General features: G+C 52.2%; 1 protein-coding gene across 3 annotated transcripts in view; it reads left to right on the top strand.

Moving 5' to 3' along the window:
• MOV10L1 (Mov10 like RISC complex RNA helicase 1) overlaps positions 1–15,626 on the top strand; it is a 38,556-nt gene that overhangs the window by 543 nt on the left and 22,387 nt on the right. The window contains exons 2-6 of one of the 3 annotated variants that reach the window (XM_044227839.1): positions 3,647–3,824; positions 4,343–4,413; positions 6,835–6,926; positions 14,824–14,882; positions 15,260–15,357. In XM_044227839.1, coding sequence (XP_044083774.1) covers positions 3,647–3,824; positions 4,343–4,413; positions 6,835–6,926; positions 14,824–14,882; positions 15,260–15,357 — 498 coding nt within the window. Of the gene's footprint in view, positions 1–3,646; positions 3,825–4,342; positions 4,414–5,186; positions 5,254–6,834; positions 6,927–14,823; positions 14,883–15,259; positions 15,358–15,626 lie in introns of those variants that run through there. The other 2 variants (XM_044227840.1, XM_044227841.1) reach the window with 2 other exon arrangements.

Genomic DNA, 15,626 nt, shown 5'->3' with positions numbered 1-15,626 from the left:
GCACTGCTTGTGGGGATGCCTACTGCCACCCGCCCAGCTAGGCCAGCGGCCTGCCTCGGCGGCTTTCCATTCGGGATAAAACTGAGCCACCGAGAAGACAGGACGTGTGCGGGAAAGCCCTGCAGCTACACAGGCCGGTGGCTGGGGGGAGGGCAAGCACGTCAGGTCTCCCGCGGGCTGCCTGTGCCTGGAACGCCCTCCCATCACCCGCTGCACGCGGCAGTGGAGCTGCTTTGTGCTGCAGGCCGTCGGTGGGCTCATGGGAGGGAGCTTGCCCGGCCCGTCTGCTGTTTCGGGTGGTGGCTGATGCCAGACAAGGGGTGAGGCCCTGGCAGGGGAGGAGTGGCCTGGAGAGGAGCCGAGGGTCGACAGAGTACACACCTGTGTGCACGAGGACACCGGGTCCAGGAGCAAGGGAAGTGTCCCGTCTGCTGTCAGAGGGGAGAGGGCTGCCCTCTGAGCAGGAGGGCGCTCCCCACGGAGCTCGGGGGCCCATCGGCTGAACAGCAGATGAGCAGCGCCCCGGTGATGAGACAGGAGAGCGGACAGCAGCTGGGGCGAGACGTGGCTGGAGCTTGGTCGAGGATGAGCCCGCCTGAAGCCTGTTTGTGGGCTGAGGGCGTGAGGCAGGAGGGAGCAGACGGAGATGGGGTGGTCTGCGGAGGAGAGAAGGCTTAGGAGGAAGCTGGGGCCCTGGGGAAGGGCTGTCTTTGAACAGGAGGAGATGCTAGAGGGAGCAGTGAGGCCCCTCCTGTCTGCCCGGCTCTGGGCCCCTAGCTGGGCAGGCAGGAGAGGCTCCCTCGAAGCTGCAGTTGGGCAAGGGCAGGAGATGGCCCCTCCCCAAGGACTTGCTGGCGTTCTGGAAGAGGGAGGGAGATGGCGCATCCAGCGAGAGGCACGCTGAGACGCAGAGGTGGGGGGCGGCCTCTGCCCTGGCCACATGGCCGAGTGGGGCTGGCGCAGGCCGCAGACGGAAGCGGGAAAGCTTGTCAGGAAGGCGCCGCGGTGTCTGTGGCGAGTCCCACACCTGAGCCAGCTTCTGTAGCAGCAGGCAGACCTTAGAAATGGGAGGTCCTGGGACGCCTGAGAGGCTCGGTGGGTTAAGCCGCTGCCTTCGGCTCAGGTCATGATCCTAGGGTCCTGGGATCAAGTCCCACATCGGGCTCCTTGCTCAGTGGGGAGCCTGCTTCTCTCTCTGCCTCTGCCTGCCTCTCTGCCAGCTTGTGTTCTTGCTCTCTCTCTCACACACACAAATAAATAAATAAAATATTTTTTTAAAAAAGAGAAAGAAATGGGGTTTCCCCAGAGGCCAGGTGACTGTTGCTGGTGCAGACGCAGCCGTTAGGAGCATCATGTTAGTCTGTGTTTCCCCAGCTCCGCTTCCCCTGAGCCTGGCACTGGAAAGGGGCCTTCCTCATGCAGGCAGAGGGAAGGAGCGCGCTTCTGCTGGACAGTGGTAGTAAAATTGCCAGGGGCAGCCGTGAGCAGGGCCCTGTGGCCGCTGGCTCCACAGCTCCCCTGCTGGCCTGGTTTGTCAGTTTGTTTAATCCTGTCCCTGCCCATGAGGGTGCCCGGTTCGGTTCGCAGAGCCTTCCTGTCATCAGCTTCACTGAGGCGGGACAGACGGGCAGCGGCCTGCGACCGGCAGGGGCACACTCTGAGGTGTGCGCTGTGACCCTTGCACAGTCAAGAGGAGGAGCGCGTCTCCCCCCGCTGCCCTGAGTGAGCCCTCCTTTCCCCCCCGACCCTGTCCCTGGGCCTCCCGTGGGCAGCTTTCTGCCACCAGAGGTTGGTTCGCTCTTTGGCAGTCTGTGTAAGTAGATGCAGCCGGGGCACGGGGTTGTCAGTCCTCTTCAGCTGGAATGACGTGTAGACGAGGAGCTGCGTGCGGGGAGCGGTGTCGGGCTAGCTCGGCTGTGCAGCGCCGCGGTCCCGGACATGCTCCAGCGCGTCCCAGGGCTGAGACCCCCACCGTGGCAGCTTCCGGTTCTCTTTGCTTGGACTTTCTGCTAATGTCATAAATTTGGCTTCTACGTGTATTTTGAACTCTATGCTGCATTTTACCATTTTTGCTTTCTATCTGTGTGATCAGTTATCTCTTAAATGTGTTTTTAATTGGGGCGCCTGGGTGGCTCGGTAGGTTAAAGCCTCTGCCTTCGGCTCAGGTCATGATCCCAGGGTCCTGGGATTGAGCCCCACATCAGGCTCTCTGCTCAGCGGGGAGCCTGTTTCCCTTCCTCTCTCTCTGCCTGCCTCTGCCTACTTGGAATATCTGTCAAATAAATAAGTAAAATCTTTAAAAAAAAAAAAAGTGGGTAATTTCTGGCCATTCTGTCTTCAGAGGCTCTTGCTGAACCCCTTTTTCAGATGCCCATTAGCTGTGCACTGGCCCTCCATTGGCCGCATTGGAGCTGCCCCACCGCTTAGTTCCGCTTTGGTCACTTTTCTTCAGTGCTTGTCCGTTGCATTGCGTTTTGGAAGGTCCCTGTGGCCAGCCCAGTTCACTAGCATTTTCCTCGGCAACGTGCATCCAGGGTATTTTCGTGTCACACGTGGTGGCCCTCCTCTCCCCCAGTGCAGTGCCCTTTCTCGGTCTTCCGCGTCCGCTGCACAGGCTCAGTCTTCTCCTGCTTCCGAGTAAGAGCGGCTCTGGTGAGCTCCTCCGGAGCTTCGCACACATCTGTTGTGGCTCCGCGGAGGGGCTTTCCTCCCCGTTTTGGGCTGTTTTTTCTGTTTCTTTCTAAGCCTCGTAATCTTTGGGTGCCAGACATCGTGGATTTTACCTTGTTGGCTGTTGGGATGTTTTATTGTTCCTGAAAATATTCTGTGGTTTGTTCTGGAATGCAATTAAGTTACTTTGAAACAGGTACTTTCTGGCCTGGTTTTAAGCCTTTGCCGGGTAGGACTAGAATGGTGTTTAGTTTAGGGCTGACACCCTTCTGAATGTCCCGTCCGTCCAAAGTCTCATCTATTACAAGGCTTTCCATTCGGGCTGGTGGGACTCGGTTCTCAGCTCTGTGTGAGCTCTGTGAGTCATTCCCACTAATTTAGTGGTTCCCAACAGGTGACGGCTGTCCTCCCCGGGGACATTTTTGGTTGTCACGGCTGGGGCTGCTAGGGGCCCGGAGGGCAGTAAGTACCCTGCAGTGCCCAGGACGGCCCGCACCCCAGAGAAGGTACAGCCCAGGTGTTGGTGGTGCCAGGGCTGAGGAACCTGCCCTCACACCATCAGGAGGGCGTCCCAGCCTGACATGGTTTCTTACCCTCACGCACTGACCAGTGCGCAGCTGACAGTTTGGAGGGGACCCTCTGAAGCTCTGCAGACCTTTCTGGCACACTGCCCCTTCGGCCTCCTCGGACCCCAGCTCCATCTCCTCAATGCAGAGCCCACCCAGCTCCCCTGGGCTCTCTGCATCTGGGCCTAGAAACTGTCTAGGAAGGGGCCGGAGCAGTTGCAGGGCTCCCTGAGGTAGCCTCCCCAACCTCAGGAGTACCGTCCTCTGCCGCCTGCGCATCCGTGTTCAAAAGCCATTGTCTCCCTCTTGGCTGAGTTGCAGCAGTTGGACTTAGTGCTGCCGCTTTCCTAGACCACGGGGCCCTGAAGGTGTGACTGCTGTCACTCATTTGCCGGCTTTCTTATTTTCAGCTTTTGAACATGTCGAACTACAAGGAGAAGTTTTCAACTTTGCTCTGGCTTGAAGAGATTCATGCAGAAATAGAACTGAAAGAGTATAACATGAGTGGGGTCACCTTGAAAAGAAACGGTGACCTGCTGGTTCTGGAGGTCCCAGGACTGGCTGAAAGTAGGCCTTCTCTCTACGCAGGTGGGTCCCTTATGCGTCTTGGTTTACTAGCGGGATCAGCAGCCGCCGAACCCCCGTCGGGGGAAGAGTGGTTTTGTTTTGTTAAGATTTTATTTATTTATTTGGCAGAAAGAGAGAGAGAGCACAAGTAGACAGCGGCAGGGAGAGGGGGAAGTAGACTCCTGGATGAGCGGGGAGCCCGGTGCGGGGCTCGATCCCAGGACCCTGGGATCATGACCTGAGCCGAAGGCAGACACTTCGTGACTGAGCCACCTGGGCGTCCCTGGGGAGGAGTGTTTTAACTGGCAGCGCTGCAGTCCTGTTATCTCATTTCCTTTGCTTTGGGTTGGGATTTTCTGTAAAACCTGGTCAGCCCTGGCGGTGTGCCCGGCACCTCGCTCTGGTCTCAGCGGTGCTAGTTTTATGCAGCTGGTCCCATTGATGTTTATTTTACTTTTTCAAAATGCTTGATTTTAGGGTACAACAGCAAAATTTGGGGATTTTGTAGTTTTACATGTGGTTCTACATTTTTTAACTAGGAGATAAGCTGATTTTAAAAACTCAAGAGTACAATGGACATGTCATCGAGTACATCGGCTACGTGATTGAGGTGAGCAGGGCTCCCGACTGGCTGGCCGGGCCGGCCCTTCCAGCAGTCTGAGGTCAGCTTCCTACCGAGGCTGGGCGGGGGGGCCCCTTCAGCCTTTGAAGGCATCTCAGAAATTTCAGGAGAAAGTGACTATTTAAATAAATTTGTTAGTATACAGAGAACTTTAAAAAGCCCTGTAATTTTCAGCTACATAAACCATATTTACCTTTTATTTCTTACAAGTTCATGATGATTGCATTTAGTCAAATTTGGGCGTTCTGAACATGCTCCAGGAGAGGAGCCTCGGAAGGAAGAACACACTTAAAGGTTTACATTCTAAAGGCCTTTCTGGAGAAGCCGGCTGACTTCTCGCACACCCTCCGGGCGCGCCCCTGCTTCTGCCACCCGCGTCGCCCGGCCTGCTGCATTCGTGTGAAGGGGAGGAGGAGGCCCGCTCCTGCCTGATGCCCAGAACTGAGGAAATGCCGGAGCCCTGCCCCGGGGTGGGTGGGGCAGGGTCTGGGAAGGATTCCAAGGAGGGGCGGCATCAGGCCTCTACGGCTGTGTTGGCTGCATTCTGCCCCAAAACACAGGGTGCCCGCCCGTGCCAAGGCAGGAAGCTGTCCTAAGATGACTGGGGAGGGAGCCGCCGCCGGGTGCCCTCCCCGCTGTTGCCGCAGACCCCCAGTGAGGTGGCCGCTTAGCCTCAGCTGGAGAGCGCCGGCTCTGCTGGCTTGAACACCCACTGGCTGCTGGACCACCACAGACTGTCTGAGCTTCCAAAGGGTGGATCCAGTCGCGCCCCTCAGGGAAGATGCCCTGGGGACAACCTCCTCCGAGCAGTAGTGCCAGAGATGACAGGTAGGAGGTCTCTCTGGTCCCGCTGGTGGGGGTAGCTGGCGTCATACGCTGACAAGCCATTTCCGTCTGTGCGCTGCCGAGGAGCGCCAGAGCCTGACGGACCCAGACTGAAGCTACAGGCGCCCCAGCCCGGGCGTGGAGCGCCCCTCCTGAGCCTTTGGTGGGCTAGTGCGTACAGTCGGCTCCTTCGGAGCAACAGAATTCATGGTCGACTCCGTAAACTCTACAGGTCTCAGCTCATTGCCTTTCTCGAGTCTTTGTAGTTTAACTTTTGGCCATTGCAGTGGTGCTGGAGACCACGATGGTCCAAAAGGCTTCAGGAGAGCCCCATAGATGGCGGGGTGCGCAGAAGATGCACGTCCAGGATGAGCAGTGATTCTGTTGACGTCCAACTGGTGTTTCCATGACAGGCGGGCAGGCAACCCGGATTTCTCAACCTCGAGTCCGTCTGTGGGAGAGGGAGTTCCAGTGGGGCTGCTGTGCTCTCATGCACATCCAGGGCCATGGGACAGAAGTCTCCCAAGGCTGGGCCCTGCACAGAGCCCTGCCACCATGGCCACCTCCACAGAGGGGCCTTCTTGTCACCAAGAGCGCGTGCCTCGGAACAGGCATTGTCATTTCTTCTCTTCCCACTCAGTTTATCTCCGCGTGGTTTTCATCTCTGCGTGCTTTGCTTGATTGATGGAAGTTGCCCTGTTGTTTTTTATATTGGCTTTTTCTGTCTGGGTTTTCAACTTTTCACACATGGTTTTTCAAGCTCCTGGAAATGATAGCAGTGGTGTGTGACGTCCCTGGGGCCCGAACTCTGTGCAAGCTGTGCTGACTCTCACTCTTGGTGATTTGCTTCCCTGTGTGCTGCTTCAGTGACCTTTTAACTACAGGTTCATTTCCGTTAGTCTTGGTCCCTGGGAAACCTGGGGCCCCTGGGTTGGGCTTGCTCTCCTTTTAAGGGTATTATGGCAATTTCTGCTGCAAGCAGGGGGCCCCACCAACAGGGCAGCCCCCGTGTGTGTTCCTGCCGGTGTCTCTGTCCCCGGGGCCGGTTCCGCTGTCCCGGACCGCTTCGTCAGTTTGCACTCGTGTGACGCAGGACTCTCCGTCCTGCGCTTTCCCCCGTGCTTCCTCAGAAGCTCCCTTTCTGTCCGACCTCCGGGAGTCCTTCTGCGCAGGCCCTAGCGGTGGCTGGGGGTCCCAGGATGTCTGGTTCCCTGTTCTGCTAGAAGGGGAGTCCTCTCTGAAGGCACTGTGTGGCACTGTGTGGCAGGCGCCCCTTGCTGCGTCATTGTCCTTCCGAGGCCGTGGCCTGTGCTGTCACTTTGTTTCCACAGAGCCCAGATCTCTGGAACATGGCCAGGGAGGAGCTCAGCCCGTGAGCTGGTGTGGGCACCTGCAGGGCCCGGGGCTTGTGTGGACGATGTGACAACGCCGTGATTTAATCCTCCTCATGGGTTTCACAAGGACTTAAAATACCAGATTTTAGCTCCAGTCCATGGAGTGTTTCATGACGTGTTGCTAGATGAAGATCGTCTTTACAGATCAAATATGACGTATGGGAATTAAATTGTTCTGCTTCTTTTTTAGATTCATGAAGAAGATGTAACCCTTAAACTTAACCCAGAATTCGAGCAGGCATATAACTTCGAACCTATGGATGTAGAATTCACATATAACAGGTAATGCTTTCCTGACTCTTCCTACAAACGCGTCTTCATTCTTCGTGGGGAGCAGGCTTCCCCTCCGTCTGTCCCTGCACGTCTCCGCGCTGGTGTAGGAGATGCAACGTGGTAGTGTCCGTCTTCGCGGGTCATGCTTCACTCTGACGGGGCCTAAGATAACAGACGTGCCAACATTTGCTCTTCCTCTTCTTGGACCATACGCACACGGAGGTGTTGTCATTGATCTGTCACGGGTGTGGGGTGGGGGCCCTGCCAACCTGCCGTTCCTTCCGTTTGATCCACTACGCCCCGCACTGCTCACGGGTTTTGTGTTTGTCTCTCCCTTGCTTTTAAAAACAAACATTTGTGTGTCTTTGTACACACACACACAGATAAACTCCCAGAGAAATATATATTTTGGTTTTGTTTTGAGCTGTCAGTCTCTGGTTTCCGGGAAGTTTTCACTCCCCTGTCCCCAAGATTCTCCACGCTGCGCGTCACTATCCAGTGTCTTCACCACGGCCCGTGCTCCAGGGTGAGTCCGCCACGCTCCCTGCTCTGCAGTGGACATTCACCCCATCTCTGCCGTGAAGGCACTGCTGTGAGCCCCCTTTCCTTCTTGCGCACCAATGCTCGCGCTCTCTTGGCTGCACGCTCAGTTGCGGGGCTGTGGCTTTACCCACGGGGGCAGCAGGGACCCTGGTACCAACAGCTGTAACAGCCTGTTGATCCACACTGGCCCAGGAGCTGGTTTTGTTAAAACTTCTAAATTCGTGCTGACTTGGTAGAGACGTGATGCACCTTTTCAGGGTCTAGACGTACATGTCTCTGATTGCATCGAAGTTGAGAATTTCCATGTTTGTTGGCCATAAAATTCCTTCTTCCGTGAAATGCTGGCTCGTGTTTGTTCCTGAATAGTCTGGGTTTTGTGATTTGTAGGACTCTTCTCTGGGTTCTTTGTGCTGGCCTGCCCTTGGAGAGGCGTGCTACAGATAACTTCCATAACTTCTCTACGTCTGTTGCTTGTTGGTTTGCTTCTGTAGAGTATCTTTTAGGAATCAGAATTTTAAGACGGATCAGGGATGTTTAGTTTTGCTTAAGAAATATTTGGGTGTTGGGGCTGCCAGTAGATCAAAGGTGCTGAGTGTGAGTGGGTCGTGGGTCAGCGGGGAGGGGCCGTGGTGTGGCCATGGAAGCGAGCAGGTGGGATGGAGAGCGAGGTGAGGTCTAGGAAGGGGCCAGGTTTGCTCTTTGAAATGAGAGAGACTAGCTCTGTGGGGGCCCTGCGATGGAGGGCGAACTGGGGCAAGGGGGTGCGTGCGGGAGGGGGTGCGTCTGGCCAGGTGGGGGAGGGGGTCAGTGACGGAGGGTAGTATCTTCCCTCAAGGTGGTCGGACAAAAGAGGCGAGAACTGATTTGTGTTTGGACGTTTCTGACTATGTGTTACTGTGGAACACGCGGCAGGCAAGCCCATTCGGGGAGGAGGAGCTGGGGGAGGGGAGCAGAGGAATCGTGGGATGAGGGCGCGCAGGGGCGCAGGAGCGCGCCTACGGCAGGAAGGGTGCTGGACACAGACATGGGGCTGAGCCAGACAGAAAGCGCCCAGGGAAAGCCAGTGGGTACCGCCAGCAGCGAGGGCTGCTGGAAAGGCAGGATGATGAGGTGGGGGGGGCTGCTGGGTTCGGGCATCTCAGAGACGCCCAGGGCCTGGGCAAGCATGTGGGCAGCCCCGTACAGTGTCGGAGACATGAGAGGCCAGGGTGTGGGGCGGGGCCTGCCACATTGGACGCTCGGAGGCTTTGCCCCACGGAAGCGTTTAGCTTATTTACATTAAGTTATGCAAAACCAGGAGATTTCCCATTTTTTAAAAAATGTATATTCCCCACTCCCTTTGAACCACTGAAAGATGGGCAGGCCCGCAGGGCAGCAGGCTGAATGGAGCTGAGGGCAGAGAGGCTGCACTCTCTTCATGTTATTTGCTTACTTCGTGTAGGTATTTTCCCTTAAAAAAAAAAATCAACACAGGTCTAATTATCATATGATCGCTCTGATATGAGGAATTTGAGAGGCAGGGCGGGGGATTGTGGGGGCTAGGGAAGGAAAAAATGAAACAAGATGGGATCGGGAGGGAGACAAACCATAAGAGACTCTTAATCTGACAAAACAAACAGGGTCGCTGGGTGGTGGGGGGTAGGGCTGGGGCAGCTGGTCACGGACACTGGGGAGGGTACGGGCTCTGGTGAGCGCTGTGAACTGTGTAAGCCCCACGGTTCAGACGGTGTCCCGGGGGCAGATAATGCATCATAGGTTAATAAAAAGAATTAATTAAAAAGCAGGTCTAGTGAGACAGAATGTAGGCAGACTTGCCTTATTAAAGTATACAGTTAGAGAGTTTTGTTATACATCTGCCTTGTGAAACCAACTCCACAGTCAAGAGAAGGAGAGTATCTCCCACCCCAGACGCCTCCTTCCACATCCCCCACCCCGACCCCCTACCCCCTGGCCCAGAGCATCCCGTTGCTCCACAGGCTCACAACCCTGGTCTTGTCAGTCTTTTTAATTGGAATCGTTGTGGTAGTTGTGCGGTGGTGTGTCGCTGTGGTTCTGGTCTGCATTTCCTAATGAGCAGCCATGCCAAACGCCCTTCCGTGTGCCCGTGTCCCCTGCGGGCATGTTGTCTGTGGATGGCGAGTTGAGATCGGGAGCTGTGAGGCTTCCACTTGGTCCATTGTTTGCAGAGCTGGTGCGGCCCCGCTGGTCAGTTTCTGCAAAAAACCCGGAGAGGTTCTGATCGGGATTACGTTGAATTTTTAGCTCCATTTCAGGAGGAATTGACCCCGTAATACTGAGTCTCCCAGCCCTTGAAAATGGTGCCTCTGTCCACCTAGTTAGGTCTGTTTTTTATTTCTTTTAGCGGCATCTGTACAGTCCACTGTGTGGGTTTCGCGTATCTTGTGTGACTGGTGTGACCCCTAAAAAAGGTAATGCTCTTGTCAACAGTAATCTGAACTTAATTTCCAGTTGCTTCTAGCTAGTGTTTACGAATGCCGCTCATTTTTATACCTTAATCTCGTGTCCTGAGAGCTCTCTAAACGCGCATCGTCGTTCTAGTAGCTTTTTACAGGCTACGCAGGGTCTTCTGTGTTTAAGATCTTCATGTTCGAGTGAAGTACTGCGCTGCCTCCTTTCTTTTCTGTTTGCTGGCCCTGGCTAGCTGGCGTCTCACGGAAGCGGCCTTGTTCCGACCTGAGGGCTCACGCCCAGTGTGGGCTGTACGGAGGTGGTTTGTATTCGGGCCTCCAGGTCGAGGAGGGGGACTCCAAGTGTGCTGCCGGCGATCCAGCATGGCACGTGTGGGATTTGGTCGCGTGTTTTCTCTCGGTCAAGGTGATCACGTGGTTTTCCTTTTTTAGTCTATTAAGATAGTTACACTGATGGGGTTTGTTGTTGTTGTTGTTGTTGTTACTGTTGTTAACTGATTGGTTTTCTCATGTAGAACTGATGGGGTTTTAAGTGGTGGGGTTCAAAACCAGTGACAACCAAGAAAGAACTCTTGAGACATCTTCGGTGCAGAAAGGGGGGTTTTATTAAAGCTCGGAGATGGGACCCCTGGGCAGGAAGGGCTGCTGCTGATAAACTACGGAGCGGGGGGAGGTAGAGACACCGGAAGTTTCCAAAATGACTTTTCATCTGCTAAAGGAGACACAGGATCCTGGAGGCACATTCCCCTCGGCCCACCTCACACATTCATCAACGGGCTGCAGGTTCTAAGGAAACTTCATTTCATCTGCATTTCTTTTTTTTTTTTTTTCAATTTATTTATTTTCAGAAAAACAGTATTCATTATTTTTTCACCACACCCAGTGCTCCATTCAATCCGTGCCCTCTATAATACCCACCACCTGGTACCCCAACCTCCCACCCCCCCCCCCGCCACTTCAAACCCCTCAGATTGTTTTTCAGAGTCCATAGTCTCTCATGGTTCACCTCCCCTTCCAATTTACCCCAACTCCCTTCTCCTCTCTAACGCCCCTTGTCCTCCATGCTATTGGTTATGCTCCACAAATGAGTGAAACCATATGATAATTGACTCTCTCTGCTTGACTTATTTCACTCAGCATAATCTCTTCCAGTCCTGTCCGTGTTGCTACAAAAGTTGGGGATTCGTCCTTTCTGATGGAGGCATCATACTCCATAGTGTATATGGACCACATTTTCCTTATCCATTCGTCCATTGAAGGGCATCTTGGTTCTTTCCATAGTTTGGCGACCGTGGCCATTGCTGCTATAAACATTGGGGTACAGATGGCCCTTCTTTTCACGACATCTGTATCCTTGGGGTAAATACCCAGGAGTGCAATGGCAGGGTCATAGGGAAGCTCTATTTTTAATTTCTTGAGGAATCTCCACACTGTTCTCCAAAGAGGCTGCACCAACTTGCATTCCCACCAACAGTGTAAGAGGGTTCCCCTTTCTCCACATCCTCTCCAACACATGTTGTTTTCTGTCTTGCTAATTTTGGCCATTCTAACTGGTGTAAGGTGATATCTCAATGTGGTTTTAATTTGAATCTCCCTGAGGGCTAATGATGATGAACATTTTTCATGTGTCTGATAGCCATTTGTATGTCTTGATTGGAGAAGTGTCTGTTCATATCTTCTGCCCATTTTTTGATATGTTAGCCTGTTTCGTGCATCTGCATTTCTTTCTGCCTTTGTCCCCCACTTCAGAATCGGCTTTGCATCCTTGGAATAATCCCCACTTAGCCATAATGTAACTTCCTTTTATATATTATTAGATCTGATTTGCTACAATTTCATTAATTTTTGCCTCTGTGTTCCTGAGGTATATTGGTCTGTAGTTTCTTAAAATTATCTTTTGTCTGATTTTGATATCGGGATGATACTGCCTTACAATAAGCTAAAAAGCTTCACCTGCTCCTCCATCTTTGGGGATAATTAGCTGCATATTTGATTTATTTAGTAAATCAGTAAACATTGAGGTTATCTGTTTTATGTGCAGTGAGCTTCGGAAGTATGTGTCCTCTAAGGAATTTGTGCATTTCATCCCAGTCATCTAATCTGTTTGCATGGAATTACCATATTATTTCCTTAGTAGTAGCACTTGTTGGATCTGTGGCAACGGGCGGTGCCACCCTCTCGCCCCGACAGTGGGCATGTGTACCTTCTCTTCCCCCCACGAGTCGGGCAAGAGATTCATCAGCTCAGCCCTATGAAGAATGAACTTTTGACTTCATTCATACTTTCTAGTGTCTATTTTTTATTTCATTTATTTCTGCTCCAGCCTTTGTGATTTCCCCTCTTACGTTTACTTTGGGTTCCATTTGCTCCTCTTTAGATTCCGGTGGTGAAAGTTGAGGTCATTTAAGATCTTTCTTCCTTGGGGCACCTGGGTGGCTCAGTGGGTTGAGCCTCTGCCTTCGGCTCGGGTCATGGTCCCAGGGTCCTGGGATCGAGTCCCGCATCGGGCTCTCTGCTCAGCAGGGTGCCTGCTTCCCCCCCATCTCTCTGCCTGCCCCTCTGCCTACTTGTGATCTCTGTCTGTCAAATAAATAAATTAAATTAAATTTTAACAAAGATCCTTCTTCCTTTGTGATTTTGGTGTTTCGTGCTGGGTGCGTGTTATCTGGTCCCAGGTGTTTGCTGTTAGAAATAGTCAAGCAATAAATACGTCTCCTCCCCCCACAGAGATGTGGAAGTGGAGGGAGACTAGGCATCTTTGCGCCTGGGATCTCCTTTCAACAATACTTGGTACCTAGGGAAGTTTCCTTCATTCTTTTCCTCCAAGTCTTTGTCCTCCTCTGGGATTCTTGTCTAGCATTCGCTCCCACTCTTCTGTTCCATGTGTGCCCTCGTCGTTTTCCAGCTCTGTGGTTTGTTTCATATGTCCGTGCAAAGACCTCTGGGACTTCACCTCTCGGTCTTTTGCTATTCTTTAGATTAATCAAATTAGGAAATTATTCATCACCTTCTGTTTTAAGCTGTTAGACTCATTGCCCTTTTGGCATTTCTTGAGATTATCATCATCTCCAGCTTGTTTGTAGGATGAAGTGTTTCCACTGGATCACGTCAGATCAAACCTTTCTTGTATGTCTAGAATGAAAAACCTACTGTTATTTCCATTTTGGTGAATTCCTTCTTTACTGTGCTGCTGGGGCTTGTTGAGTACTACTCCGTTTCTGTTTTCCGTGCTTCTGGGAAGTAGGCAGTGATCTGCAGGCTGACACGGGCATCGTGTGAGCTTGGTCCATGTCCCAGTCTTTGTTGTGCCTTTCAAAAGATCTCTTTTTAAGATTTACTTCTTTTAGGGAGACAGAGGAGGTGGGGAGAAGGAGAGAGAATCTCAAGGAGACCCCACGCCCAGTGTGAAGCCTGACACAGGTCTGGATCTCACCACCCTGAGACCATGACCTGAGCCAGAATCAAGTGCTTGGTACTTAACCGAATGAGCCACCCAGGTGCCTCTTGCCTTCTGAAAGATTTTGAAACCTTCCTTCCCCTCTGGAAGAGTGAGATGGCCCTGGTCAGCCAGGCACAGAGGCTGGAAAGCCTCCCACTGGCAGGGGACGAGGCATTTAGTCCTTCCCCGGTTTCTTCCTCTTTAAGTGATCCTCTTTACGTGCAATTCTGGTTGTTACTCATCTTGGATGGACTTTGTTGTATCCCAGGCTCGTATTTGCTGAAGATTACGTTGAAGGAACAGAGTGAGGTTGCCAGGAACTTTCACGCCGGGACCCTAAAGGGACGGTCTCTGAGGGGTAGGCTTGTGCCCTCAGGTTTTCCAGCTTCACACGCCCCCACCCCCACCCCCACAATTCCATACCGTGCAGATGAGTCCTGATGGCGACCTCTCAGCAAACAATCATTTGGTGTTTAAGCTCCCAAGTCTGAATTTTCCAGAAGCCTGTATATGGCCCGAACTCTGAGCCGGTATGGAGCTGTGCTCCTACCTTTCCTAGTTGGAGGCCAGATGCCCCTTACCAAACAGAGGTCTGTCTTCGCTCGCACTTTGGGCCTTGTCTTGCTTCATTTAAGATGAGGTTTTACACTTTTTATTCTTTTTGTTGTGTTAAGAAACAAAACAGCAGACCCACAACAGAGTGGCTTATGCTAAGCCCCGTGTCACCACACCAGAGGGAATTACCGTTCTGGATCCCCCCAGAAACGGAATCTTCAGCCAGTCAGCCAGGACCTGCCTGGTCAGGACAGGGAGGTGTTCGGCCCAGCAGACCCCTGCCTGCCCCTGAAGAAAAGGAGCTTGTAATAACCCACCCGCTGTTTGACCCGGGATAATTTCCCTGTGCCCACTCCCTTCTAGCCGTAAAGGTCCTTCATTCTGCACAACTCCTCGGGGCCCCTTTCCACCTGCTAGCTGGGTGCTGCCTGGTTTGAATCAGTTTTTGCCCAAACTTTTAAAAATTATTAATAGGCCTCAGTTTTATCTTTTAACAATTGTGAATTTCACCAGTTTAATTCTTTACAATCAAAATTAGTTTGCTGTTGGTGTAGTAGTGTTAATATTTCCCTAATGCCTCGTATTCTTTTTTTTTTCCCCCAGTTGTGCTTTTTATCTTTAAAAGAGAAATATTTCCAGAAAGGAAAGAGTCCTTGCTGTTCTGAGACAAGGAGTCTCTGTTTAAAATTTTTCTGTAAAACTCCTACTAATGTTGCGTCCAGACACACACTGTAAAGTGAGCCCTTGGCGCTCCAGCCTCCCGCAGGGCCTGTGAGAACAGCGGGAGCTCGGACTCCGATGTGGCCCCTTTGCAATTTTTGTGTAAAGGTTACAGTAGCAGGTTGGCTCAGGTTACCTTATGAGATTTCCATGACCAGTGCTAGACTTGAGATTTCCTAAACTGGAGGTGTATTACGTCACGTTGTTCTCTCTCTGGCAGGACCACAAGCAGACGGTGTCACTTTGCACTTGAACACGTCATCCACTTAGGTGTTAAAGGTATTCTTTTTGTGGAATAATAAATAGTGTTACATCTTCCCAGAGTATTTTTATAAGCTTCATGTAAAATTTGGTGTAAAACATGGTGTCTTCAGTCATATATTACAAGTAAAACTGTGCAGTCCAAACTGCATGAAAATAGTTAAAACCGTTGAAAATGAAGTCATTGCCTGCGCTTTTCCTCTCTCAGTGTAAAGTCGCTGTCGTAGCTCAGCTAGGCGGACGGCCGCCTTGTGAACTGTGCACAGTCGTGACGCCCTGCTGTAGCCCAGAAGCCAGAAGGGAAAGGAAAGCATAGATTTGAATTACACAGGGTGCCTCTATTCATCTTTTTTAAGTTTTTCACTAATATCTACCTTCTTACCTTGTTTGTAAAGTGCTGTTCCCAGAAGAAGTCGTTCTACAGTCTCCCCAAGTAGCAGGGAGTTGGAACCATGCACAAGACACCAAGAATGACGCACAGCCCGCCATCAAGGTATCAATATGACGACATTGGAATACTTAAATAGATAACATACTGGCTCTCGGCCGCGTGGAATGTGAGACGAGTGTAGCTCCCAGAGAGCCCAGAATCACAACTCAGATCAAACTCAGGTACTTATACCGTGGGTCAGCGTAAAGGTTCATGCGCAACTACAAAGACGACTGGGACGGCTACCAGAGAGTAGGTGGGGACAGCCCGGACACGGGTCTGTTCGTGTGAGCTGATTGTTCTACGTGAAAATCATACGCTTTTTGTATGCA

Source organism: Neovison vison, chromosome 12 (genome assembly GCF_020171115.1).
Source record: "Neovison vison isolate M4711 chromosome 12, ASM_NN_V1, whole genome shotgun sequence".
Lineage (NCBI taxonomy): Eukaryota > Metazoa > Chordata > Mammalia > Carnivora > Mustelidae > Neogale > Neogale vison.
Note: the sequence above shows the minus strand (reverse complement) of the source record. Positions and strands in the feature narration are given on the sequence as shown.